At 53.3% G+C, this 25,162-nt stretch overlaps 1 protein-coding gene across 1 annotated transcript in view; it reads left to right on the top strand.

Moving 5' to 3' along the window:
• Lss (lanosterol synthase) overlaps positions 1 to 25,162 on the top strand; it is a 28,048-nt gene that overhangs the window by 774 nt on the left and 2,112 nt on the right. The window contains exons 3-21 of the mRNA XM_046438870.2: positions 592 to 730; positions 1,823 to 1,931; positions 2,547 to 2,668; positions 4,096 to 4,192; positions 6,116 to 6,251; positions 6,666 to 6,774; positions 7,007 to 7,125; positions 7,839 to 7,936; positions 8,520 to 8,547; positions 9,805 to 9,861; positions 10,386 to 10,457; positions 11,441 to 11,491; positions 11,990 to 12,139; positions 12,715 to 12,811; positions 13,456 to 13,561; positions 22,786 to 22,851; positions 23,327 to 23,407; positions 24,015 to 24,185; positions 25,076 to 25,154. Coding sequence (XP_046294826.1) covers positions 592 to 730; positions 1,823 to 1,931; positions 2,547 to 2,668; positions 4,096 to 4,192; positions 6,116 to 6,251; positions 6,666 to 6,774; positions 7,007 to 7,125; positions 7,839 to 7,936; positions 8,520 to 8,547; positions 9,805 to 9,861; positions 10,386 to 10,457; positions 11,441 to 11,491; positions 11,990 to 12,139; positions 12,715 to 12,811; positions 13,456 to 13,561; positions 22,786 to 22,851; positions 23,327 to 23,407; positions 24,015 to 24,185; positions 25,076 to 25,154 — 1,887 coding nt within the window. The remainder of the gene's footprint in view (positions 1 to 591; positions 731 to 1,822; positions 1,932 to 2,546; positions 2,669 to 4,095; positions 4,193 to 6,115; positions 6,252 to 6,665; positions 6,775 to 7,006; positions 7,126 to 7,838; positions 7,937 to 8,519; positions 8,548 to 9,804; positions 9,862 to 10,385; positions 10,458 to 11,440; positions 11,492 to 11,989; positions 12,140 to 12,714; positions 12,812 to 13,455; positions 13,562 to 22,785; positions 22,852 to 23,326; positions 23,408 to 24,014; positions 24,186 to 25,075; positions 25,155 to 25,162) is intronic.

Genomic DNA, 25,162 nt, shown 5'->3' with positions numbered 1-25,162 from the left:
AGGGGCTGGCTTCTCTAGCAAACACCAGACCTCTTTCTGGGGAGCTGCTGTGCCTGCAGTCCTTTGGGCCCTTTCTGAGAAAGGCAGGAGTTCCAGGCCCAAGTGGGTGTCAGTGCCCTGTTCACACTCCAGGTACTGTGTTTATTTAGAGCCTAGGGTAGTGGCACATGCCTATAATCCCAGTGTCTCAGAAGGCTGAGGTGGGAGGATCACAAGTTCAAAGCCAGCCTCAGCACTGTAGTGAGGCTCTCAGCAACTTGGAGAGATCCTGTTTCAAAATTTAAAATAAAAAGGACTAGAGATATAGCTCAGTGGTTAAGTGCCCCTGGGTTCAATCCCTGGTATCAATAGGAAAGAAAAAAAAAAAAAACACAGAGAAGTTGTGAAGAAGTTTGCAGGAGACTGAATAGTAAAATTGTGAGAATGTGGAACCACACTGTACTCAGGTATTAAACTGTCTTCATACTTGATTAAAATAGCTGGAACTTTTAAAGTAATCTACACTCATTTTTTTTGACTTGGGCTGTGGGTTAGAAGGGCTCCTCTGGACAGCAGTCCCCTTCAACTCTCATTTCTTATGTCCCTTTGCAGAGCAGTTATTTTAAGGACTTGCCCAAAGCTCACACAGCTCGTGAAGGGGCTCTGAATGGAGTAACATTTTATGTGGGACTGCAGGCTGAGGATGGGCACTGGGCAGGTGATTACGGTGGCCCTCTCTTCCTCCTTCCAGGTAGGAACTTGCTGCCCCAGCCAGAAGGCAAGACTACCCTGGATCATCCTGGGGTTCTATTTTTTTTTTCATGTCTATGTTCTTGGTGAAACAGATGAGTGCACGTGAAGGGATTGGGAGGGTTTCCCAGAGTCCCAGTCACCCTGCTTCTGGTGCTGGGACGGAAGTGGAGGCACTCTGATATGGGCCAGGGGAACTGGGGAGGAGGCTTTTGAGTCCCAGTGCTGGGGGAGAGGGGAACTCTATGGAGGGCCCAAACTATGCCAAGGTGTTGTAGGTGGGCAGAGTCGTGTGTGGGGAGTTGGTGTCCATGTGAGTGCTGTGATGTTTGCTGTGAACTCACACTGAAAGGGCATGTGAGGGAGTTGTGGCAGTGGGAACTCAGGTCTGGGCTGGCAAGGGGTATGACCCCTGGGCACTGTCTGGTCTGGTTATACAAGACTATTTTGTATCCTGGAAGTGTTTCTCTGAAGAAGCACTCAGTGTTGTAATGTAGGAGATCTACAACTAGGACCCTCTTCCCTAGTGACATGCAATCTTTCTGTTTTAGTGGCCTGAATTCTTGCACAAATACAGGTGTGATTAGAAACTCTGCTCTGAGACTGTTCTTGTGCTAGGACATGGGGGTAGAGAGTGTCCTAGGAGCAGCATACTGGAGCTGGGAACAAAGGGCCTTGTTGATAGTGTTGTTTCCCCCACTATAAAAAGTTTTCAAAACAGAAGAACACAGGTGTTAAAGCAAGACTGGCCTCCCCTTGTCCACCACTGATCTTGAACCATGGCCCCTGTCAGGCCTTCAGGGCACTGTGGGTGGCCTCTTTAAGACTTTGTTTGGTGTTTCTGTGACTCGGGTAGCCTGGCAGCTTCTGCAGGTCCTGGGTGGGAGCACCACCTCTGCTGCTGCTCCCTTGAATCCTGTCCCAAAGTCCCAAAGAGGCCCCAAGAAGAATGACCTTCCTGGGCTTGTTTCCATGGGAAGGAGATCCATGGGGGCAGCTTCCTGTCAGGGTGGGTCCTCAGGAGGAAAAGGGGTCCAGTTTTAGCAGCGCTGAGCACCTGCTCCCAGTGAGGAACATCCTTCCTGCCATGCAGGCCTCCTGATCACGTGCCACATAGCACACATCCCTTTGCCAGCTGGATACAGAGAGGAGATGATACGGTACCTGCGATCAGTACAGCTCCCCGATGGTGGCTGGGGCCTGTGAGTATACCTGGCTGCACACATGTATGTGTGTGTGCATGCATGTAACCTTGGGTAGGTGTTGCTTGGGTTTCCAGGCTGCTGTTGAAAGGTGAGGGGACTGCAGCTGTGGACCTGGGTGGAGAGGAGTAGGCTGGTGCTGGGCTTCATTTCACATCTGTGCTATGGCTGGGGTTAATGGCTGGTGGGGACTTCTGAGACCTACGTGCCCTATGAAAGCCATCTGTGTTTCATCATAGAAGAAAGTTGCCTTTGATTCTGGGGTGGTGGCAGATGCAGGTGGGCACAGCAGGCCTCATCCCAGTTTGCTTTCCTGGTTGGTCCACATTCTGGGAAGACCGCTTAGTCCTCCTGGGTGTGGTTCCCCTGCCACAGTGGACTTGGACAGACACATCCACTTGGATGGGAAGTGAGCAGAAGGGCAGATGGGTCCTGCTTGGGTACAGATCCATCATCATGGGAGTTGAGCAAGCTCCTGGGGATAACTGAGTTGTGATGTCATGTCAGAGGAAAGTATTTTCACATTCTTCCTTTTCTAGGCAAACTTCACTACCAGCATTACTATTTTTCTTGGAAGTGATGACTAGAGGTCATTTTCTACCTTTGATCCTATAGGCACATTGAAGACAAGTCCACAGTGTTTGGGACTGCACTCAACTATGTGGCTCTCAGAATCCTGGGCATTGGGCCTGATGATCCTGACCTGGTGCGAGCCCGGAACCTTCTTCACCAGAAAGGTACAGGCTGCACAGCATGTGCGCATAATGGGTTTATGTGGCATTGGGTTGACAGGTTCTTGCAGGTGAGAATCAAAGACGTAGCTCTAGCTGAAACATTGGATGGAGTATGTGGACAAGAATGTGTCAAAGCAAAAACATGTGGAAATGGTCAGCTCTTCAAATTAAAAAGACTTAATAATTCTGTTTGTGTCATGAATTGGCAAGGGGTTAAAAGCGACATGTTGATATGGTACTTGCAGGACATACTTCTGGAGGCAGCCCAGCCATAGGCAGCTCTGGACTCTGATTCTCCTGGGGGCATTGGCTGCCTCTGCCCTTTCCTTTTGGTTTTGAAGGCCATTGCAGCCTTGGGCAGGCTCCATGGCTCCAGCTGCTCTGAGAACAAAGTGTAGCTTACATTGTTGCAATGCAGATCCTGGTGTGGCCCTGCCCCTCACAGACTTCCTGCACCCCGTCCTCTCTGTCATGCTTTCTGCTCCACGTGTAAGGGCCTCTGGTCAGTACCTCAGCCCCTTCCCTCCTCAGGGCTCTCACACTCCACATCCTTTCATTCCAGCTCCTCCCCACCCTGTTGCCTTACTTATTCTTTACCTAGCATCTCAGTGTCTTTTTTTCATTTCTTCTTGCTCTCCCAGGCCAATTAAAGTGTCCTGTACTCATTCTCATGAGACCCTGAATTCTCCCTTCAGATATTTGTCAGCCTTTGGTGGCATTGACTACAAGTCACAGGGTTACTGTCTGGGGCCCCAAGGTGCACTTCCCTTCCTGGTGGAGGAATGAATTTGGGCCATCCTTTGCCTGGTAGCTTCTTGAGTCTTTTTTGAATTTTGCACACCTGGGTTTGGGGTGGCCTCCTCATAAAACTTGTCCAAGTCAATGTTTCTGTGTGCTGTGATGTGGGGCCATAAGTGTTGCATCTGCTCTGGGGTCTGGCCCGTTTTCACCTGTGCCGGACTGTGTGTTAAGTATACATGGAATATATAGTCATACATGGCTGGGGCAGCTTAGGTTTGCTCCAGAGAGGGAGAAAAGGGAGTCCAGCTTCTCACACCCTCACCATCTTCTCCAGGCGCGTATAGATGTGGGCCATCATGGGTATCTGGGCCCATCTCTTGCCTGAGCAATGACACATCCCCCTTCTTCCTAGGTAGCTGCCTTCATATGCTCCTTCCTAAGGGTAAGGGCTGCAAATAGCTCTCCTGTTGTTAGACATGCCTGCTCCTGGGAAAGCCATTGATTCCACCCATCAGCTATGATGTCCTGGGTGGCTCTGAACCCTGCTTCTCCTATGGGAGTTGCAGGATCTGTGGCAGGCTTCCCTCAATTCACATAAGAAGGGGGACATGTAAGTGTTGTGAGCCAGTCTTCACAAGTAGGGTGGGCTCTGCTGACAGGACAGGTATGTGGGCCTGTTTTCTTCCCAGGTGGTGCTGTGGCTATCCCTTCCTGGGGGAAGTTCTGGCTGGCGGTCCTGAACGTCTACAGCTGGGAAGGCCTCAACACCCTGTTCCCTGAGATGTGGTAGGCCTGCTTTCTGCTAGTGACACTTCCTTCTCTGGTGGAGTGATGGGGTGGGGGTGGGGGATCATGTTCCTAGCAGAGGCCTTTCCTATGCTGAGCCCCACAGATGGATGGAAGGGGTTCCCTGCTGGACAGGAAGAGGGTACCAACTCAGGCTATAGGCCACATGTATGGCAGGTGTGGGGGTGCTGCTGGGCTGACTACAGAATCACATGACTCAGTAGGAAGCATGGGTTTTATGGTGTAGACAAGAGGTCATATCTGGTGATTATGGGAAATCTTGAGCACGATACAAGAGTAGAGGAAAGAGGTGTCCTTCATCCAGGCTCCGTGGTCAGGCAATCACTGTTCCTCTCTTTCCCCTTGTCTGGTTTATAGTGAATGCTTAGAAAGTTCAGAAACTGTTGGGTGAGGGATGGGCCCAGATGCACATGGCAGCCCATGTCTATGTGCACCTGGAGCAGGTGGTGAGGGTGTGAGAAGTCGGGCTCCCTTTTTACCCTCTCTGGACCAAGCCTAAGCTGCCCCAGCCATGTATTCCCACTTGGCGGTTCAGAAAGTACTAGACGTACAAGGTCCTGGGTTCAATCCCTAGGACTTTGTGTGTGCTAGGCAAGCACTCTGCCATTGAGCTGCATACCCAGCCCTTAAGTTTGTTTTAACAGAACCACCTACCATTTGCCCAGCGGAGTTAATGTTTTGTGAGATCTTGAAAGATATCACCCTCTCCCAGGAAAACATTCTTGGCATGTAAATTGCTCCTGGTGTCATACATATTAGGAGATGAGGCCCCCAGAACTGCACAGAGCCCAGGAAGAGCCCCTGCTGTCTTCCTGGGAGAGCTATGGGAACAGGTCGAGGGTCCTATGGAAGATGACTTTGGTGGGAGGAGGCAGGAGGGGAAGGGGGTGGCTCAAGAGTAAGCCTCAGGGTCCTAAAGCAAGGCCTGAGGGCTTAACACCACCCCAGGTTGAGTGGTGACAAGTGGGAGGGAGGGTAGACACTGAGTGACGGGGTTGGACAGAACTGCTTCTGCTGGGGACACCTGAGGTGTTCTGGGTCAGGCTGGCATTCAGTGATCTACTATGGTCACCTGTACCAGGTTGGACACTCTCCTGTGCGAGGAACAGGCAGAGGAAGGCCCTGGGGCAGAAGCGGGTGGCTAGCCTGTGTTCCCGCACTAGGGGGCTCTATTGGTCAGTTCCAGGATCTGTAGTCACAACATTGCTGCAGATCTTTGCTGGAGTTGGTTTGGGAGTGGGTTAGAGGGTGAAGGGTGGGGTGGGATGGATCAGAGACCCTGAGCCACTCCCATTGCAGAAAAACTGGAAGTGCTATCCAGTTTATGAGATGTGCTCTGGAGTGAGTGGACAGGCCCAGGAAGGGTAGAGGTGGCAGAGGCCTGGTGCTCTAGGTGGGGAGCTGGCAGGGGCACTCAGCTTGTGCAGCTTCCTGTGACTCTCCAATGCATAAGGATAGGGGTCCAGAGGAGAGTGTGGGACAGCCAGGTGCCTGCTGCCTGAGCAACTGGAATGGCTGTGCCGTCAGAGAGAGACAAAGACCCAAGCTGGGAAAGCCCACAGGCCTAAAGTTTTGAAAAGATACTTTTTAAAGTAACTTTAATTTGCAGGTAGTTTTCTATTTTTAGAAAAGTTGCACATATCCCAGGGTTCCGTAGACCCCCACTTCATTTCCCTTGTCTTGTGATACTGTGGGACTTAGAGGCAGGGGACATGAGCTCCGTGGAGGGTGGACACACAGGCCTGCTGCACCCTGGGGGCATAGCTATGAATGCCAGCGTGCACCAGCATGACCTTACAGCCATCTACTTGCTGCGCATGCTCAGAAGGGCCCTGGCCTTGAGGCTGGCAGGGGGTTGGGCTTGTGTGCTGGGGTCTGCCACTGACACATGCTGTCCCCTAGGCTGTTTCCTGACTGGATGCCCGCGCACCCGTCCACACTCTGGTGCCACTGTCGGCAGGTCTACCTCCCCATGAGCTACTGCTACGCCATCCGGCTAAGTGCCTCAGAGGACCCACTGGTCCAGAGCCTCCGCCAGGTGAGTCCTCTGATCCTGAGGGACCTTGCCAGCCTCCAGGGCTGGGGTCCCCCTGGGATTTAAGCACATGAACCCTCACCCATACTTGCAGTTTTGTCCTTGGAAGTAGCCCTGAGATGGGGTTGGACTGCAGAATGTATATTGGACTTTGCCCTTTAGAAGGAGGAGAGGGTGGGGAAGTAGCTCTCAGAGGCAGGATGGCTCCTCAGTGGCTCGGGCGAGGCTGAGGCTGACAGTGGCCTGGCCTTCACACCCTGTCTTTTGTTGGGTATGCCCACCTCAAGGTGCAGGTGAACCCAGGGCCCTGAAGGTTGGCGGTTGGAGGCCACCCTGATTGGAGTTAGGTGGCCTCTGTTTCTGGGAGGCAGTCCTATACCCTCTCACCTCCAGTGGCTCAGATGACCCTGTCCCCAGGAGCTCTATGTGGAGGACTATGCCAGCATCAACTGGCCAGCACAGAGGAACAAAGTGGCCCATGAAGAGCAGTACACACCACACAGCTGGCTGCTGCGCGTCACATATGGTGGGTGCCTTCCAAGGGGCCATTCATCATCCTCTTCCACTGAGCACCTTCTTGCAGCCCTGCCCTGCACTATGGGGTGGGGTGCCCCTAAATGTCACCGCAGTGGAGCAGGGCAGCAGGAGATGTGAAGTAGCTCCCCGTGGACAGGAGAGGTTATGCTTTCCTGCGGGAGGCAGCGGGTATGCTGTGCAGAGCTGTGGGCTAGGCCGGCCTTGCTCTCTGCTGCCCACAGCCCTCCTCAACCTGTATGAGCGCTACCACAGCCCCAGCCTGCGGCGGCGGGCAGTCCAACTGCTATACGAGCACATCGCTGCAGACGACCGCTTCACCAAGTGCATCAGCATTGGCCCGGTCAGTACCCTGCCCCTCCCTGTCTCTGTGGAACTGGGAGTAGGGGTTCTCCCTCGAACGCAGCACACCTCTACTTGGGACAAGACCTGGTCTCAAATGTGTGGAGGACTCCTGCCCTCACCCCTGTGCCCTGGGCTTGGTGAAGCTGCACACCTAGGCACAGTCTGCCTTCCTACCTGCATGTAGACGCCTGCTCCTTGAGGCTACCTGTGCTTTTGAGCCAGCTTTTCCTCTCCTGTCTCCTTCCTGGTCCCCACCCCAGATGATCCACACCCGCCCTGTGGTTGCAGGGTTTGAGGCGCCCTAGGATGGCAGTAGCAGGGCCCTTGCTTTTTCCTCTGCTCTCTCCACTGACTGTACCACATGCCTTGCCTTCACAGCCTGCTCTGCTTCCTGGGGCTGGGGGCTGGGGGCTGGTGGATACTGGTTATATGCATACTTAGGGGCCTTTAGGAGCATAAGGCAGCTATATATGCCCCATGGTCAGGGCATACTGACCAGAGAAGATGGGACTGGTGGGGAGCCAGATGAAGGCAGGCTCACAGCTAGCAGACAGTAGGGGTAGTGAGGTGGGCTGTGATGGCCGCCACTCTTCTGAGGTGGGCCAGCCCCATAGGGTCTAGATAAGCCCCTGATGGTGACCTCAGCTGACCCAGCTCCTGCTGGGCCCTGGAGTGTGTTTGGGCAGGCCCTGATGGCTATATCTCCCATAGATCTCAAAGACCATCAACATGCTTGTGCGCTGGTCTGTGGAAGGGCCGGCCTCCTCTGCTTTCCAGGAGCATGTCTCTAGGATCCCAGATTATCTCTGGTGAGTGCAGCTGGGAGGTGGCAATGTTGGGTGCTGACTACAGACACACAGGGTGATGTAGGGTCACCCCTCAGTGTCCAGTGAGGGACGCTGGGTGCCTGGACCCAGGAGCTCTGGTGAGGTTGTCTTGGGGAAGATCTGCCACCTAGCAGCAGTTTGGGCTGGTCTGGAAGGCCGAGCCAGGAAGCTGTGGAGGGATGGGAGCAAGTTTGGATTGGTGTGAAGAAGCTTGTGGACCTATGGGCCTGTCTACCTGGACTGTCCTCTGAGGTGGGACAGTCAGGGGACCTTGGTAGGAAGCCCTGTGCTCCTGAGGCCATCCTCCCTCATGCTGTGCTGTGTGAGGACCAAAGGGGTGACCTGGTCTCAGGGCCTCCCATGCCCCCTGCTGGGGAAACTGTTGACTTCTTTCCTGCCGTGTGTGCCCTGTGCCCATGAGCCCAGCTGGGCAGCGCTAAGGCCACTGGCAGGTCTCAGGGACGGGCATGGGTGCTCTGGGCCCAGGCTCCCTCCCAGTGTGGCCGTCACTAACTGGTGCCCTCCCGCTCCCTGCTTGTCTCACACGGGCTTCTCGTCTTCACAGGCTGGGTCTGGATGGCATGAAAATGCAGGTAAGGGCTGGGGGTCGCGGCTGCTGGTTTCTCTGCAACAGTCTTGCCCTTTATTTTTCATCCTTTTGGGCTCACTAAGACTCAGAAGTAGTCCTCCCCAGGATCAGTCTGGCAGTGGGAGGAGAAGCTGCCCTGCAGTCCTGTGTCTGTGCAGGGCCTTGGGAGCTTCCGGGGCACTTTGGTCTCTGGTCACCACACATTCTTGCACATACGTCTATAGCATCAGTGTTTGCTCTTGGCCCTGTTGCTCAGGGTGGCTTAGCCCCTCCAACAACGTGGGTCAGACCCTGCAGACGTTCTCGTCCATTACTGTGACGAGAGGGTGGCTCTGGTTGGTGTGCGACTCTCCCTGTGGTTGTTCCCCTGGCAGTCTCTGGGAGCTCTGTGTCCTCAGCTCCTGCATCATTCTGGGGAGTCTTTCTCTGCAGTCCTGGGTAGGGGAGAAGCCTGTGGGTCGGTGGGGTGTGGCCAGACGTGGGAGTACCACAGGACTTCCTCTCTGCAGGAACCCAAGAGTGTCGGGGGGGGGGGGGGGACACGTGTGGCTACCCACCCAGGGAAAGGAGAAGGTATTCTTTGGACATAGCACGTGGCATGTGGACAGTGTCTTTCCAGATCCTTCCTGGGACTCTGGTTAATAGATGGATAACAGATGTGTTCCTTTCTGGGCAGAGGGGGCTGATTTTGGTCCTTGGCCCCTGATGAGTCCAGGGAGAGCGGGGGGCCTATGACTGCCCCGTGGGGTGGAAGCCTAGGCTTCTGTCAGACATTTTAGAGATCCCTGAACAAACTCACTGGGATTTGGCCACCTGCCTCCTGTACTGAGGCTGGGGTATTGTCTGGAAACCAGTTCTCAAGGTGGGATTTGAAGTGGGCCTTCCAGCTTAAGTTGGTGTCTCTGTTGGGTTCCCCTACTCCAGGTGTAGTAGGAAATGGGGAGTGTTTCTGATTGTTCCATGATGGGGGTACCCTGCTTTTATGGGAATGGAGGAGCCCTTGAGGGATTGTGGGTTTTAGAAGTGCAGTGAGTGGCTGACCTGGCTGGGGCCTGTGGAAGCAGGTGGGTCTTCATTACCCATTCCTACCTGCAGGACCTTGTGCTCTCTGTGCTCTCATTGGCTATGAGGGTGCCCAGGTCTCAGAAGCTGGTGTGGGTGTCAGCAGGGCAGGAGCCTCTGACCCCCTCAGATCCTGGGATGTGGAAGGTGGAGTGGGTGCTGCTGGTGGCTTCTGCCACCACTCTTCCTTTGTGTTTAGGGTACCAATGGCTCACAGATCTGGGACACCGCATTTGCCATCCAGGCTCTGCTTGAGGTATGTGACTATCTCCTTTGCACCCTTCACCTAATTTCCTGTGTGCACAGGCCATGTGTCCACCTAAAGGGCATAGCACAGCTGACCACCCACATTGTCCTTGAGAGTCCCCTTAGCCTGGCTCCAGAGTGTGACATGCTCCAGAGGTGCTGGCCCTGCCATAGGGAGCCATAGGCAGGTGACCCCTGAGCCAGTTGGTTTGGGGCCTCTAGAATAAGTACAAGTACAAGCTTGTACAAGTTTTCAGGCATGTGCTGGGGAAGAAAGAGGGTGCCTGTGTGCTGAAGGCACCGAGGGGAAGTGAAGGCCGTTGGTGGAGTCCCGCACAGATGTTGGCCCTGGCATCTGTGGGATCCTCCCTTCTGACCAATTCTTCCTTTGTCACGACTCACTGGTCTTTTAGAGGTTAGTGCAGCGGGAAGGCCTAGCACTCTCTGGAGACTGTCAAGGTGACTGTCCGTGGGGCGGGCTGTCACCAGGTTAGCTGGGAACTGGCTCAGCCATGCTGTCCTGCTGTCTCCCAGGCAGGTGCTCACCACAGGCCAGAGTTTATGTCCTGCCTGCAGAAGGCACATGAGTTCCTGCGGCTGTCACAGGTGAGGCCCATGGCTCTTCGTCCCTCTGCCCGGCCTCCCCAGGCTGGTTTCTCAGTCACCCCCACCCTGCCCTTTCTAGCCCCTAGGTCTCCTCTGTCCACCCTAGTCACCTTAGGGCAGCCCTTGCCATAGCCTGCAGTGGCCCATCACCACCAACTGATAGCTTCTGCCTTCATGCTGGTGTGGCCGTGTGCAGAGGCGGGCTAGCCATGCGTCATCAGGAGCTGCCTCCCTGAGCCCTTCATCCTGTTCATGCCCCCAGCACATTTGAGGCATCCCATGCCAGTGGAGGACTCTAACCAGTGGCATTCCTCCCGAGACCATGCTACCATCTGTCCTGCTAGATCAGTCATGCTACCCTAAGTCTCCACTTGGATGTTTTCAGTGTCTCTCACTCTTGCCTGCCACCCCATTCTGCAGGCCCCATCATGTCCTGCTCTCCTGTGCTAGCCCCCATACCCTGCCCTAGGGTAGCGCCCACAGTAGCTTCTTCCAGCCTTGGTTCCAGTGGCAACCCCTACCTGGAGCGCCTACCTGGAGTGCCCTGCCTCTTCTCCTCAGATCTCACTAGGGTGCTGCTTCAGGGCCTTCATGTGGCCACGAGCTGTGTCTGTCGAGGGCTGGTGGAGATGTTTGCACTGCACCTTTCCTACAGCAGGGCCTGCTGCTGGCTGCTGCCCACAAGTGCACTCAACAGAATGTAGCGTGCACACACAGACCCGTTTGTGTTCCCACCAAGCTGAGCTGTTGCCTCAGGAGTAGAGAGTCTGTGTGGCTGGGACTTCAGAGTGGATGTCCAGCTTTTTGGTTGAGCCTCTTGCCCAGCAGTGGCAGCCATGGCTGTGGGCTACACAGCTTTGCCTCATGTGCCTTGCTGCACTGGTGGTGGCAGAGGCTGGCTGGAACTCTGGTGCCCAGACAGTAGTGTGGCCCTGTGGCCATGTGCCTGTCCACTTTCTACATGTGCTGTCCATTCTGCCCAGGTCCCCGACAACCCTCCTGACTACAAGAAGTACTACCGCCAAATGAACAAGGTATGTTTGGATAGCCCACCCACACCCCAGCTCAGCTGGTCCTTCCCTTTGAGGAGAGCTCTCTGGGTCCTCGGCCTTCCTGTTCTGCAGATGCCTGGTGTGGGGGCCAGTGCTTGAGTCACCAAGGCTGTGGGGCAGTCCGTGCACACATGCCTCGGGGCAGTTGGTGGCATAGTACACACAGATGTTGAGTAAAGGGCTGAATGTGAGCCAGAGTGTTGAGGGGAGACAGAGGGAAGGAGGGATGCAGAGCTGGTGCTAGGCTCCCAACTCGTGGGTGCGGGCTGTGGACCTGAGGCTTGCCTTCTTATAGTGTCTGGACAGCCGCTGCCTTTTCATGGCATTGAAATCCTGTGTGGAGATCTGAGAGTGCCCAGCATGGGGCTTCAGCCTTGGGGCTCCCTGTGCTAGAGCTGTAGGTCTGTCCAGATGGACAGTGACCTGACTGGTGACTCTGAGAGAGGCCAAGGCAGGGGAGCTCATGTTCCCACTCTGCAGGGCGGCTTCTGCTTCAGCACTCTGGACTGCGGCTGGATTGTCGCTGACTGCACAGCCGAGGCCTTGAAGTCTGTGCTGCTCCTGCAGGAGAAGTGTCCCTCCATCACCCAGCACATCCCCCGACAGAGGCTCTGCGATGCTGTGGCTGTGGTGAGGCTCTGCCGCATCCCGCCAGGACACTCTGGTCTCTCTCCACCCCCAGGGCTCAGCTGATGCCAGCTGTGGAAGCGGATGCTCAGGTGACCTTGGAACCCTGGCTGGCCCATGAGGCCTGGTTGGCTGTGTGCACAGAGCCCTGTGCTGCAGGAGCTGGTGCCTGCCTGGCCACGGGTCCAAGGGAAGCCATGTGGCTCCTGACCCTTGTCTGAGTGTCAGGACCTACTGTGCATCCATGTGAGCCTCCTTTGGGAGGGATGGTGGTCCTTTCTGGTGCAAGGAAGAAAGATGAGAGCTTCTGCTGGTTTTGTGCCGTCCTCTGAGCAGCCTGGTTCTTCTGTACCTCTTGGAGCTCTGCACCATTCCAACACTGATGTGACTCCTGAGTTGATGAGCACCTGTCTCTGGGCGGCTATGTGTGCCTGTAGCGACTGTACCGGGCACCCAAGGGCTTGCCCAGCATGCACACCATCTCCCTGTCCCCTTTCTCATTCCTGGTTTTCAGCCCTGGGGTGCTTCTAGAAAGCTCCATCTTGGCCTGTGGACTCTGAGCATGCTCTTGGTTTCAGCTGTTGAACATGAGGAATCCTGACGGAGGATTCGCCACCTATGAGACCAAGCGTGGGGGGCACTTGCTGGAGCTGCTGAACCCATCTGAGGTCTTTGGTGAGTGTTTGACCAGAAGTACAGTGCACAGATCTGGGCCCCAGGTGCTGGCAGAGCCTGAGGACCTCTCCCTGGTTGGGGTGGCAGGGTGCTTGGGTTTTGGATGAAAGGGCTGTGGCTCTGTCTTGGGGCCACTGGTGTGATTCTCCCTGGACTCCCGGGCTCAGCCTGGCTGGCTCTCGATTGTGCAGATTTGCTTGTGTGGAACTGCTATGCATCTTCAGAGGCTTCATGGTGCTCACGGCACTTGTGGCACTGTGTGGCAGCCTGTGGTGTATGCCGTGGGCTGCTGGACCAGGTCTGCATGCTGCTGTGCTCTTGAGTGACCTTGGGGCACCTGCTAGACACCTCCTTGGTGGCCTCTGTCATCTCACTCCTCGACCTATCAAACTTTGGGGGAGGGATGCAACTGTTTTCTGTGTGTCCCTTGTCCTAGGCAGCACCCCTCTTTGCCCTACCTTGCATACCTCATAGCTGAGCAAGCCTTGCTTGGGCCCTGAACCATGCAGCCTGAGCCACAAGAGGGTCCTGCCTAGGCATAGGGTCTGCAGGCTGTGCTGCCCTTGCTGATGGTCACTTGGACTGGACTGTGGGTCCTGGGCAGTGCGGCAAGTCACAGGCCTCGTCCCCCCTACCCCTGCCAGGGGATGTCATGATCGACTACACGTACGTGGAGTGCACCTCGGCAGTGATGCAGGCACTGAGGCTTTTCCACAAGCACTGTCCAGACTACAGAGCAGTGGAAATCAGGTGAGGAGGGCCTAGGCTGGAGACGGCATTCTCTGACATAGGCCTAGCTACCTACGCCGGGCTGCTGTGGAGAACGGACTGTCTGAGCATGGGGATTTCTGTGGTCCCTGCATTCAGCAGTGCGTGTGTGGGGCTGAGGTCCCCTCAGCTGTAATTCAGAAGGGCTGTGATTCTCCTCCTTCCCTCCCCCTCCAGCTTCCCGTTGTTTGCTTCAAGCTGCTGCCTGTGGCATCCTGCAGGCGCACCATCCCATTCCCCCCACCGCCCCCGGCCCCCGTGCACTCTGAACACTTGCCCCTGGTCCTGTTTCTTGAGCTGAGGCCTCACTGTGTTGCCCAGGTTGCCTTGGCCTCCGTAGCTGGACTAGAGGCAGGCACCACTGTGCCCAGCTTCAATGTCTGCTTTTATGCAACATCCTTCTGTGAATATTCTGTACTTGCTTTTAGAGGCACATGGGTACCCATTCTTGTGGGTGTGGCATAGGTGTGGCGTTGCTGTGTTCTAGGTCATTACAGGGCACGCAGATTCTGCAGGTTCTTTGCTTATTTTCATTGTTCTGTCTTTCTTTCTTTTTTCTTTTTTTCTTACTGGCGATTGAACTCAGGGGCACTCGCCCACTGAGCCACATCCCAGCCCTATTTTGTATTTTATTTAGAGACAGGGTCTCACTCAGTTGCTTAGCACCTTGCTAAGTTGCTGAGGCTGGCTTTGAACTCTTGATCCTCTTGCCTCAGCTTGCACAGCTGCTGGGATTACAAGCGTGTGCCACCGTGCCTGGCCAGTTATTTGTTTTTGAATGTTAAATCTGATATAGGTCAACTTTGCCAAGGTGTATTGTTCTTTTATATTGCAGAATTTAATTTAAAGAATGTTTTGTTTAGCATATTTACATCTGTGGTTATGGGAGAAACTATAATTTTTGTTTCTTTTAATGTTCTTATCAACTTCTGTTAAGATAATGTTGGACTCATAAAGCCAGTGAGAATGCTTTTTTAAATACTCTTTGGAAGGATAAGTAATAAAGCCATGTTTATGCTATTTCTCCCTTACATGTTTATAACAATGCACTGAGAATCCATGTGGGCCCAGAGTTGTCTCAGAGATTTTTTTTTTTTAATCTTTATTTTATTTTTATGAGGTGCTGAGAATCGAACCCAGTGCCTCATGCCTGCTAGGCAAGTGCTCTACCACTTGAGCCACATCCCCAGCCCTCTTGTCTCAGAGATTTTTAATTGTAGATCTGCCTTCTCTGATGGAGGACTTTGTGCTCTTCGCATCAGTGTGGGGAATTTCCATCTCAGCTGGTGTGGGCCGTGGCCCAGTTGTCCCACCGTCCCACTTGAGCAGTTCATGTCCTTCCTGACACTTGCTGAGCCTTTGGAAGAAGCCATCGTTAGTCTTCAGTTCTGCCCAGGGTGTCTGTTTATCTCTCATCTGTTTCTGCTCTTGATTATTGTCTTTCTACTTTGTTTTTCTAACTTGGATACTTAGATAAGTGACTTTCAGGTTTCTTCTGTTTGAACACGCAGCTGGTGCTGGGAATAAGTTTTGAGCTATCACTTGGTTAAGTGTTTCCGTTTCTATTCTGAGTTCTTCTCTGGCCCCTGAGTCATTCAGGAGTATGATCTGAGGATATTGGTGCAGGCCCTGAGCACCAAGGCAGCTTCTGTCCTGACAGGCAGGTGCAGCTGTGTGGAGCGCGTGGCCCTGTTCTGGTCACCCAGGCCGGTACGGCCCTTGGCCACATAATGCTCCGCTGTGTGATGTGGCCCTTACTTCTGAGCTCTGGTTGTCTTAGCTGTGCTCTCTGGATGGACCCTTCTTATTAACTCATCATCTTTTAAGAATTACTGTGATTAAACTGAAGCATGTTCTTTAAAGAAGACTTGGAACAAACAAAAAGTGTAAAGAAGAAAGGAAGCGATCCCCAGTTGCTGGGAAAAGAGCCAGCCACTCCTCTGGTCCTGGGAGGGTGTGGCTCTGTAGTACTTCCCATGGGCCTGGTGACCAGATGTGTCCTCAGCATGCATGGCAGTGGGCACAGCTGTCCCACGGGTGACCTACTCAGTAGCCTCTGTGCTCCTGGTCTCGACCTCTGCCTTCCAGCTATCCTTTTTCCCCGTCACTAGATTCTCCCATTAGGCATTGTCTGTGACATCCTTACCCCCCAGCTCTCCCACTGCCTGGGCCCCATGTGGCTATGAGGCGGGTAGTGCATGCAGGGAGCACTGGTTGGAGCCCTCTGTCCTCATGTGCACAGAACACATCTGTCCTCTGTGCCACGTCCACTCAAATCCTGGCCTGAAGTTTTGCTAGGATGGATTTTCTTCTTGATGACGTATTTTAAGTTTAGTAAAGACTTCTGTGTCTTATGTTATAGATATTTTTCTCCAGTTTCTTTGTTCTTTTTGTCGTTTCAGGGATATGAACGTTAGCCTTTGATTTTTTGTTTTTGTTTTTTTGGTACTAGCGATGGGATCTAGAGTGACCTACCACTGAGCCACATCCCCACCCTTTTTAATTTTTATTTTGAGACAAGAGTCCTGCTAAGTTGCTGAGGCTGGTTTGAACTTGTGAATCCTGTTCAGCCTCCCGAGTCACTGGGATTGCAGGTGTGTGCCACCATGCCTTGCCATACTCTCTGTTTTTTAAATGGTCAAACATATATGTCTAATTTGTTTATTGTAATTTTTTATTTATTTCAAGAACATCTGAGATACAGTTTGAGGTTGGCAGTTATTCTAACACTATGTGGAATTTTCCATTACTACTACACTTTGTCAAACTTCTCCCTTGATTTCACAGTTACAGGAAAGTTACAAAGCAGCAGGAGGTAGACCTGCTTCTCCTCTGGTCCCTTAATTGTTCACATCTTTTGTTTGCTCCTCTTGTTTCCTGAGTGTGGCTGAGAGGGCTATGGTGTGCTGTGCTTGCACCAGCCAGCAGGCAAGTGCCTTCGTGGGAGTCAGCTGAATGCCATTAACCTCAGCCCTTGTGGGGCCGCTGTGTGCCATGTCCTTACAGCACCGTCTTCTCCCAGCTCTGACTGGGCTGTCTGGCCTGCCCTCTCCGTCTGGGCAGGTCTTTGGTCTTGGGCTTGAAGGGAAGGCGTGTTGCAGGGTGAATTCAGCATGTGCTGCTGTGGTTGGACTCGGCCAGGCTGTGGAAGTTACATTGCATCACAGCTGAGAGGCACTCGCTGCTGCGTCACAGCCCCCAGCCTTCCCTGGAGGGCGCCTTGGATCCTGTGCAGGCTGCCTCTCCAGGGCTCCCCTCAGTGTGGGCCTGCGGTGCTTTTCCTCCTCCCTAACGTGTGTGGCCTTGGTGCCATCACTGTCCCTCCACGTTGACGGACGTTGCTCTAACAGCGTCTCTCTCCTTTTGATTGCTTATTATCTCGTGGCCTTTGATTTTGATGTGATCATGTGACTAGATGGTTTGTTAGACTTAAAAAATTGATACACTGTGTTTAGTGTATTTAGATTTATAGAAGAATTGAGGGAAGAAGGAGTTCCCCCACTGCCAGCCTCCCCGCAGGTTTCTAGTGTCCACGTTGAGCACTGAAGTGGCATGTTGTTGCAGCTGATGGTGGTTGACATTGGGCTCCCCCTTCATGCCAGCACCCTCTGGGTTTTGACAAAGTACAGTGAGTGACACATGTCCACATCACGTCTAGAGCTGCTCGGAAAGCCCCTGTGTTCTCCTGGGCACCCTGCCCTGCCTCTGGCAGCTCCAGTTTTGCCAGCAGCATGCACTGTCCAGCCCGGCCTGTCACTCACAGTGTGCAGTTGGGGCCTGCCTGTCTTTCACAGTGTGGTAGCGTGTTTCATTTCTTTCCCCATTTTCTTTTCTGCCATGCTGGGAGCCATGTCCAGGGCCTCACGCTTGCTGAGCATGCCCTCCACCTGTGCGCTGCTTTTCAGTGCTGGACCGGGCTCCCTTGTTGGTATGCATTGTTTTTCTATCCTGTCATCTACAAGCGTGCTGTTTGTTCCTAGTTTGGCAATTACAAGTAAAGCTGCCATGAGTGGTTAATGCCAGGAGTGTGGTCACAAGGCTGGACTGTGTTGTCTTGTGAAAAACCACAGGCCGTCTGTGGAGTCCTCCTGCATTTCCACCAGCTATGAGAGAGAGTCCTGCTGCACACCCTCGCCAGCCTTGGCGTTGTCAGGGGGTCCGGTGGTGGAGTGGTGTGGGTTTTCCCTCAGTCCCCATGGTGCAGGGTCAGGTGTGTTTTCCTCTCGTCTGGGCAGTTTTCTGTGGAGCTGTACGTGAGGTGACTGAGGTGACTGTGTTCCTGCAGCTTCTCGGTGCATTTGCCCTTGCCTTTGTCCGGTTTCAGCCTGGTGAGGACCATCTGTGCCATCAGCCTCTTCTGTTGCTCCTTCCCAGTGTGATGGCGCCTTTCTTCCTGCCAGCCTGACAGCTCTGCCAGTTTGCTGGCCCTTGTTGAGTTCTCGAGCAACTTCCTCATCCCCTCAGAAGGGCACAGGCCAACCGCTACGTCCATTTCAGTTCTTTGGGAAGTGGACTGACTGCAAGATCCTCCTGTGCACATGGCAGGGCCCTGAGGCCTGAGCTCCCTCTTAGTCTGGGCCACTTCAGCAGCGGCACTGAAGGGAAAAGGTGGTTATCTGTTTTGTTTTTTCTGATACTGGAGTTTAACTGAGGATCTTACACATGCTAGGCAAGTGCTTTACCACTGAGCCACATCCCCTGTCCTTTTTATTTTTATTTTGAGACAGGCCTCACTAAGTTACCCAGGCTGGCTTTGAGCTTGCGATCCTCCTACCTCAGCCTCCTGAGCTGCTGGGATTACAGGCATGCCCCACCATGTCCACTTGTATATCTGTTTTTTGATGAGGTATCTGTTAAGTCTTTGGCCTGTTTTATAGTTGAATTGTCTGTTTCCTGATTGTTGAGTTCAAGGTTTTGCATGTATTGGGTGCCAGTTTTTTTTTTTTTTTTAATATTTATTTTTTAGTTGTAGGTGGACAGAATATCTTTATTTCATTTTTATGTGGTGCTGAGGATCGAACCTAGTACCTCACGTGTGCGAGGCAAGCGCTCTACCACTGAGCCATCACCCCAGCCCTAGGTGCCAGTTTTTTTTATCAGATGTGCTTTCTTTTTTTTTTTTTAAGAGAGAGAGAGAGAGAGAGAATTTTAATATTTATTTTTTAGTTTTCGGCGGACACAACATCTTTGTTTGTATGTGGTGCTGAGGATCTAACCTGGGCTGCACGCATGCCAGGCGAGTGCGCTACCGCTTGAGCCACATCCCCAGCCCCTATCAGATGTGCTTTCTGCAAATATTTCCTTCCACTCTAGCTTGTCTTCGTTTTATTGAGAATATTTTTTTTTTTTTTTTTTTTTGTACCAGGGATTGAACCCGGGCACTTAACCATTGAGCTACATCCCTAGCTGTTTTTATTTTTTTATTTTGAACAGGGTCTTTCTAAGTTGCTTAGGGCTTCAATAAATTGAGGCCAGCCTTGAACTTGCCATCCTCCTGCCTCAGCTCTGGAGTTGCTGGGATTACAGGCGTGCACCATCATGCCCAGCTGTTGATCTTTTGCAGAGCTGAAGTTTTGTGTTTTGGTGACATCCAGCTTATCAGTGTTTTCACTCATGGATCCTACTTTTTGGTGGTGTTTTTACTTTTTTTCTTTTTCTTTTTTTTTTAGTACTGGGGATTGAATGCAGGAGTGCTTATGCTTAACCGCTGAGCCGCCCCTTAGCCCTTTTTTATATTTTATTAAAGTCAGGGTCTCACTGAGTTGCTGAGGGCCTTGCTGAGTTGCTAAGGCTGACCTTGAATTTGCGATCCTCCTGCCTCAGCCTTGTGAGTCGCTGGGATTATGGGGGTGGGGTGGGCATGTGCCTGCCCTGCTGGTGTCGTATTTAAAAAGTAATTGCCAAACAGGGTGTGGTGGCACATACCTGTAATCCTAGCTCCTTGGAAGCTGAGGTAGGAGGATTCCAAGTTCAAGGCCAGCCTTAGTTAAACTTATTGAGACTTTAAGCAAATTAGTGAGAATTTATCTCAAAATAACAAAGGGCTTGGGATGTAGCTCAGAGGTAGCGTTCTCCTGGGTTCAATCCCAATACCAAAAACAAAACAAAATTATGGGGAAATAAAAAGCATTTGCCAAGCCCCAGTTACCTAGGTTTTCCTGAATAGAACTGGGGCTTTGTTTCTACTTGAATCTTATAGACAAATATTTAATCTCTCTGTGCCTGAGTGTATGTGCCTACTTGAAAACAGAGGCAGGATCTGTATATGGGGTAAAAATGGGAGTTCATAACCCACTTGAATCAAATGTATGAAATATGATATGTCAAGAGCTTTGTAATGTTTTGAACAACCAATAAAAAAAATAAGTTAAAAAAAAAAAAAAAAAAACCTTCAACTCCCTGAGCCAAAATGAACCTTTTTACTTTCAAAAAAAAAGAAAACAGAGGCAGGGCCTAAATTCTGTTTTCCCTCACCATGTCTAACATCCACACAAACCCCCTACACCAGACTCTGCTCTAAAATATTTATTCCTCTCAACCCTGACGAAGCTGGAAATGCTTGTGGCCTTCATTTAGCAAGGTCTCAGGACCTGTAAGACTCCTGGTTATTGTAGTTCCATGGTGAGTCTATGGGGCAGATTCAGTCCTCTCACTTGATCTCCCTTCAGCAGTGTTGGCTGTTCTGAGTTTTTGCCTTTCCAGATAAATTTTGGGATCCAAAATAACCTGCTGGAATTTTGGCCACGGCAGGAATATCTTTGACTTCTTCCCTCAGACTTTGTGGTGCTGTCATGTGGATCCTGTGCGTGTTTTTGCCAGGCTTATACTGGATCGTTTTGTGTTCTGGTGTCACGCGTGTGGCTCTGTGCTGGGAATGTGGACTCTAACTGCCCACTGCCAGCAGGAGGCCGGGTGGCGTCCTGCAGCCTGCACTTGTTGCCATGGACTCTTGGGGATTTTCTGCACTGACAGCCTCGTCTCCTGTGCACAGACTGTTTTGTGTCTCCCTTGTCTGTCGCAGTGGCTAGGACACACGGCACAGTGTCCCCTGGGGTTGTGTGGGCTCCTGACCTGTCCCAGGCTCAGCCAGGAGTTTCTGGCGTCTCACCATTTAGTGCCACGCTTGCTGTGGGCTTCTGTAGATGTTCTTGATTCAGCTGAGGAGGTTCATCTCTTCCTCGTTTGCTTAGAGTTTCATCATGAGTGCATGTTGGATTTTGTCAAATGCTTTTTCTGCATTGGTTGATCGTGATTTGTTTTTCTTTCTAGTGTTTTTTTTTTTTTTTTTGTGGTGCTAGGGGTGGAACCCAAGCAAGTGCCCTGCCGTGAGCTGCATCCGCCCATCGTGGCCTTTCCTCTTGTCTGTTTGTGTAATGGGTTGCCTTGACTGGTCTTCAGAGGGGGAGCCAGCCTTGCTGCACCTGAGGTAGATCCCTGGGTGCTGGCCCCAGGGACCGTGTTAGCGATGGTCCTCTGGAGACTTGGTGGAGTTTCTTCCCTGAGTGGTGGAGTTCGCTGGTGAAACCATCGGGGCAAATCCCTACCCTGATGACTTCCTGAGCTTTCCCTGTGGATGATCATGTCACTGGCAAGTGACTTCATCCCTCCTTTATTTTTTGGTTTTAAAACTGGATCTATAGTCCACAAAAGCCATATGAATGAATGTAGTGTGAAGAGCTTAGAGACGTTTCCTCCCTGTCGGTCCCCAGCACTGCTGCCTTCCTCGACCGGCTGCCCTGGCTGAGGCCTCTGGGTGCTCAGAAGTGGAAATGGTGGAAGCTTTGCCAGGTTTCCTGCTCCCAGGGGAGAGCTGCTGTGTCTCTGCAGGAGTGGTACTGGTGGAAGCTTTTGGCATTGGCCTTGTTCAGTTGAGGAATTGCTTTTCCTGTGGACCTGTGAAGTGTGCTTCTCTCCGATTCGAGCAGGTGTTGAGCTTCAGCCTCGACTAGAGGGTCCTCTCTGCCCCTTACTCATTGGTGCTGCAGAGGGCTGCAGTGCAGACCTTGGCAGGCCTGACCGAGCTGGTCCCCTCTGAATAGTTAGAGGCCCATCTCCCCTTCTGTTCTGGGGAGAGTCCACATGACAGTAGGATGGACATTCTTAATGACTGAGTAGAGTTTACTAAAAAAGCTGCTAGGAGTTTTCTTTCTGGGAAAAGTTTGCACTTTTGACTCCTGTTTTGGTAGTTCTGGGACTCCAGGCACTCTTTCTTGAGACAGTCTTGGTGTTGCGTCCCTATTGTTTTCCCCTGGAATCACCTCACTCTCCACTTCTGAAACTGCTTATGGACTCTGTGCACATTCACTCCCTGGTACCAAGCAGCAGGGTGGCCACAGGCTTTGCTGTGGCATGGACAGTACATGGACAGCACACTGTATGGTTCCTTCTCTGTGGGTCTAGCCAGGTGCAGCCTAGGAAGTCCCTGGTTTCAGAGATGTCAGCCTGGGGCCAACCAGAGCTGGGCCTTGTACAAGCACCAGTGCGGGATCCGCCTCTCAGCATGTGCTCGTGGGCAGGATCCCACCCCTTGTGGGTTGTCCAAGGCTGGAAGCTGCCATCTGTCCCCTGATGCGGGGGCCTCTGGTGGCTTGTGAAAGCTAGCAAGGGAGAGAGCCTATAGAGAGAGCCTGCTGGTCCTTCTCAGGGACAGGTCATCACAGGAACGTTGTCCGATCTGCTGCAGCTGCCCTTTAAAAACGAGGCAGGCTCTGCAGGATCGCCTGGTGTGAGTCCTAGAAGAGGGGCAGCCTTTTGGAGGGCCTATTGTTCTTCAGCAGGACACCAGGTGTAGAGTTGACCTTCTCAGCTTCTAAGTCCATCATTTCCTCTATAACCAAATTTTCTTTTCTTTTTTCTTATGCTTTGCTGAGGCTTGTGGTGTGGCGATGACGTTGTCTGTGGCCGATCTCCCATTCACCCTGTGGGACAGGCCCAGGCCTGTGGCTGACAGCGTGGACCGAGGCCGATCCTGTTATTGGCTGCACCCAGCACAGGCCTCATCCCCCAGGCCTTCCTCTTGCCTCTCTTTCTGAAGCTCTGACCATCTGCTTCCCCCTTCCTGTGTCCTGTGGCTGCTGCTTTTCCTACTGTCAGAAGGTCGTTTTGACTGTTTTCTAAAGGAAAGCATGCTCCCTCTCAGAGAGCGTGGCTTGGGGTGGGCACTGTGGTTTTGCTGGAGTGCTTATTGGGCTCCGCCTATATTCCAGGGAGACACTGGAGCGGGGCCTGGCGTTCTGTCAGCAGAAGCAGAGGGCTGACGGCTCCTGGGAGGGGTGAGTCAGCACCTGGCCTCTTGGGCGTGGTGGAGGGTGGGGCTGGGCTTGCCCACTGGCTTCCTGCTTGTGGCCAGGCTTCTCTTGTGTGCGTCCCCATGTTGCCTGTTGCAGGGCAGTTGGCTGTGTGTGGAAGTGCTCTGTGGTCTGAGTGTGATGGCTTCTCCTCCCTGGCCATGTCACTGGGGTCTCCCCAGTCCACCTAGGGGGGCAGCAGCTGAGCCAGGTGGGCACCGCCTCTTATGCCCACACTGTCCCTGTGTCCCAGGTATGGGACTATAAATCTTCACAAGCTCCTGTACCTGGATGCTGGACACAGTGGGCTGCAACCTCATGCCAGGGCCCTGCAGGTGGTGCAGCTCATTTAGGGACATACGGATACTTTTCCTGGCCCAGCCCCGCCCTTTCTGTTCAAGGACACCCCCTCCTCCAGGGTGAGAACCTGAGCCTGAGGCCCTCTCCCCTCTCTCTCCAGTTCCTGGGGGGTTTGTTTCACCTATGGCACCTGGTTTGGCCTGGAAGCTTTCGCCTGCATGGGGCATACCTACCGTGATGGGTGAGTGCAGCTCTGGGGCCATTGGCCCTCTGTGTGGTGTTTTCCCCTTTGATGTTTGATTTTGGGATCTCTTAGTATGTTTAAACAGTGAGATAAGAACAGCATCCCAGAAAATGTGAATCCCAGGTTGAACAAAGATGTTTCCCTGGCTTGGGAGCCTTTGGCTAGGGGCCACCTCAGAGTTTTCCAGAGATGATCCCACACCTTCCCTGTACATACCTGCTCCCCAACCAGTAGGAGGGCTAGGGTCCAGGACATTCCCTGGGCCCTGCTGAGAGAGGGGTGAAGCCTTGGGTCCAAGCCCTGCCTCTGACTGCCCCACCCAGCCCTTCTGGATCCAGTGAGCTGCAGGGGTGGAGTGTGCTATGCCCTGTGCTTGACCGGATACAACCCAGCTATTCCCGATTTGTGTCAGGAACTCAGCCTGCGGCCGTGAGGCTGCCTGAAGCTGCAGAGCATTTTTCTGTGCTGAGCAGCTCAGGAGGCAGGTGTGTGTCCCTACTTCACAGCTGTAGGCCCTCTCCGTGGCCCTGAGGCTGCTGGCCAGGGTGGGATCTGGGGGCCCTGACTTTCAGTGAGGGTGTCTCAAGTCTCCTGGTCTCTGCAGGGCTGCCTGTGAGGAGGTCTCCCGGGCCTGTGACTTCCTGCTGTCCCGGCAGATGGTGGATGGAGGCTGGGGGGAGGACTTTGAGTCCTGTGAGCAGCAGCGTTACGTGCAGAGTGCCCAGTCCCAGATCCACAACACATGCTGGGCCCTGATGGGGCTGATGGCTGTCAGGTAAGAGTGACGGGATGGAGGGACCCTCAATGGTCAGCAGGTAGCCTGGGTCAAGTGCAGATGTGGAGAGAGTCGAGGGGGCCACAGGACTATGCTGCTGCTCAGCTGTCACTCGGGGGACAGAAGCTCCTCCAGGAGCCATGTTTCCTGGTTAGGTGGCAGCCCATCCAGCTGAGTGGGGTCCTGAGAGAGGTCTCCTGGTGACAGCGTTGGTGGCCGGCAGTGGTTGGCAGAGCAAGGGAAGCAGAGACCTGAGACTGGGGTGACGTAGGCTGTGCCGGGGGCTGCTTCCCGTGTGGCAGCAGCAGTGGTTGCCTCCGTCCCTGCAGCCAGTCCTCCTGTGGTCACAGCTGATGCTGAGCCACACATGTACAGATGCACACAGGTGCACGTGCAGACTTGTGCATGAGTGGACACACATGCTGGCGTGCATGCCGTGCTCCAGTCGGCTGCTCTCTTTGGTGTGGAGCCGGAATCCTCTCAGTTGGTGTGAGCAGGTACAACAGTCAGGGGCACCCGGGGCAGGACTGTCAGGGGTCTGTTCCTGGTCTCCCCCAAGGCTGACTTCAGCACCCCCATGCCCACAGTCCCCTCTGGTGTCTATCCTTGGCATCGAGCACTTCAGTGCACCTACTTGCCTGGCTTCCAGCATGCTGAGTGGGCGTGTGGCTCAGCCTTCCCGCCTGGGAAGCTCCACGTTCAGCTGGGTTCTAGGCACAGGTGTGCAGGCGGCGTGTCCCACCTGCCCTGCTCCCCTCTACCATGGAGGCTGAGCTGTTCTACCATTATAGTGTCGTGGGTTTTCTGTGAGCTTGGTGCACTACGGTGAGTACACACTCACGCCCATCTGTGTTTGTGCACACCACTGAGCAAGTATCTCCTCTCCCCAGGCACCCTGACATCACAGCCCAGGAGAGAGGGGTCCAGTGTCTGCTGGACAAGCAGCTTCCCAATGGTGACTGGCCCCAGGTGCGTGA

Source organism: Marmota monax, unplaced genomic scaffold (assembly GCF_021218885.2).
Source record: "Marmota monax isolate L192 unplaced genomic scaffold, Marmota_monax_Labrador192_F-V1.1 WCK01_AAM20220418_F8-fsc00125, whole genome shotgun sequence".
Classification (NCBI taxonomy): domain Eukaryota; kingdom Metazoa; phylum Chordata; class Mammalia; order Rodentia; family Sciuridae; genus Marmota; species Marmota monax.
The sequence above is the reverse complement of the archived record's forward strand: the minus strand, read 5'-3'. Positions and strand labels throughout refer to the sequence as shown.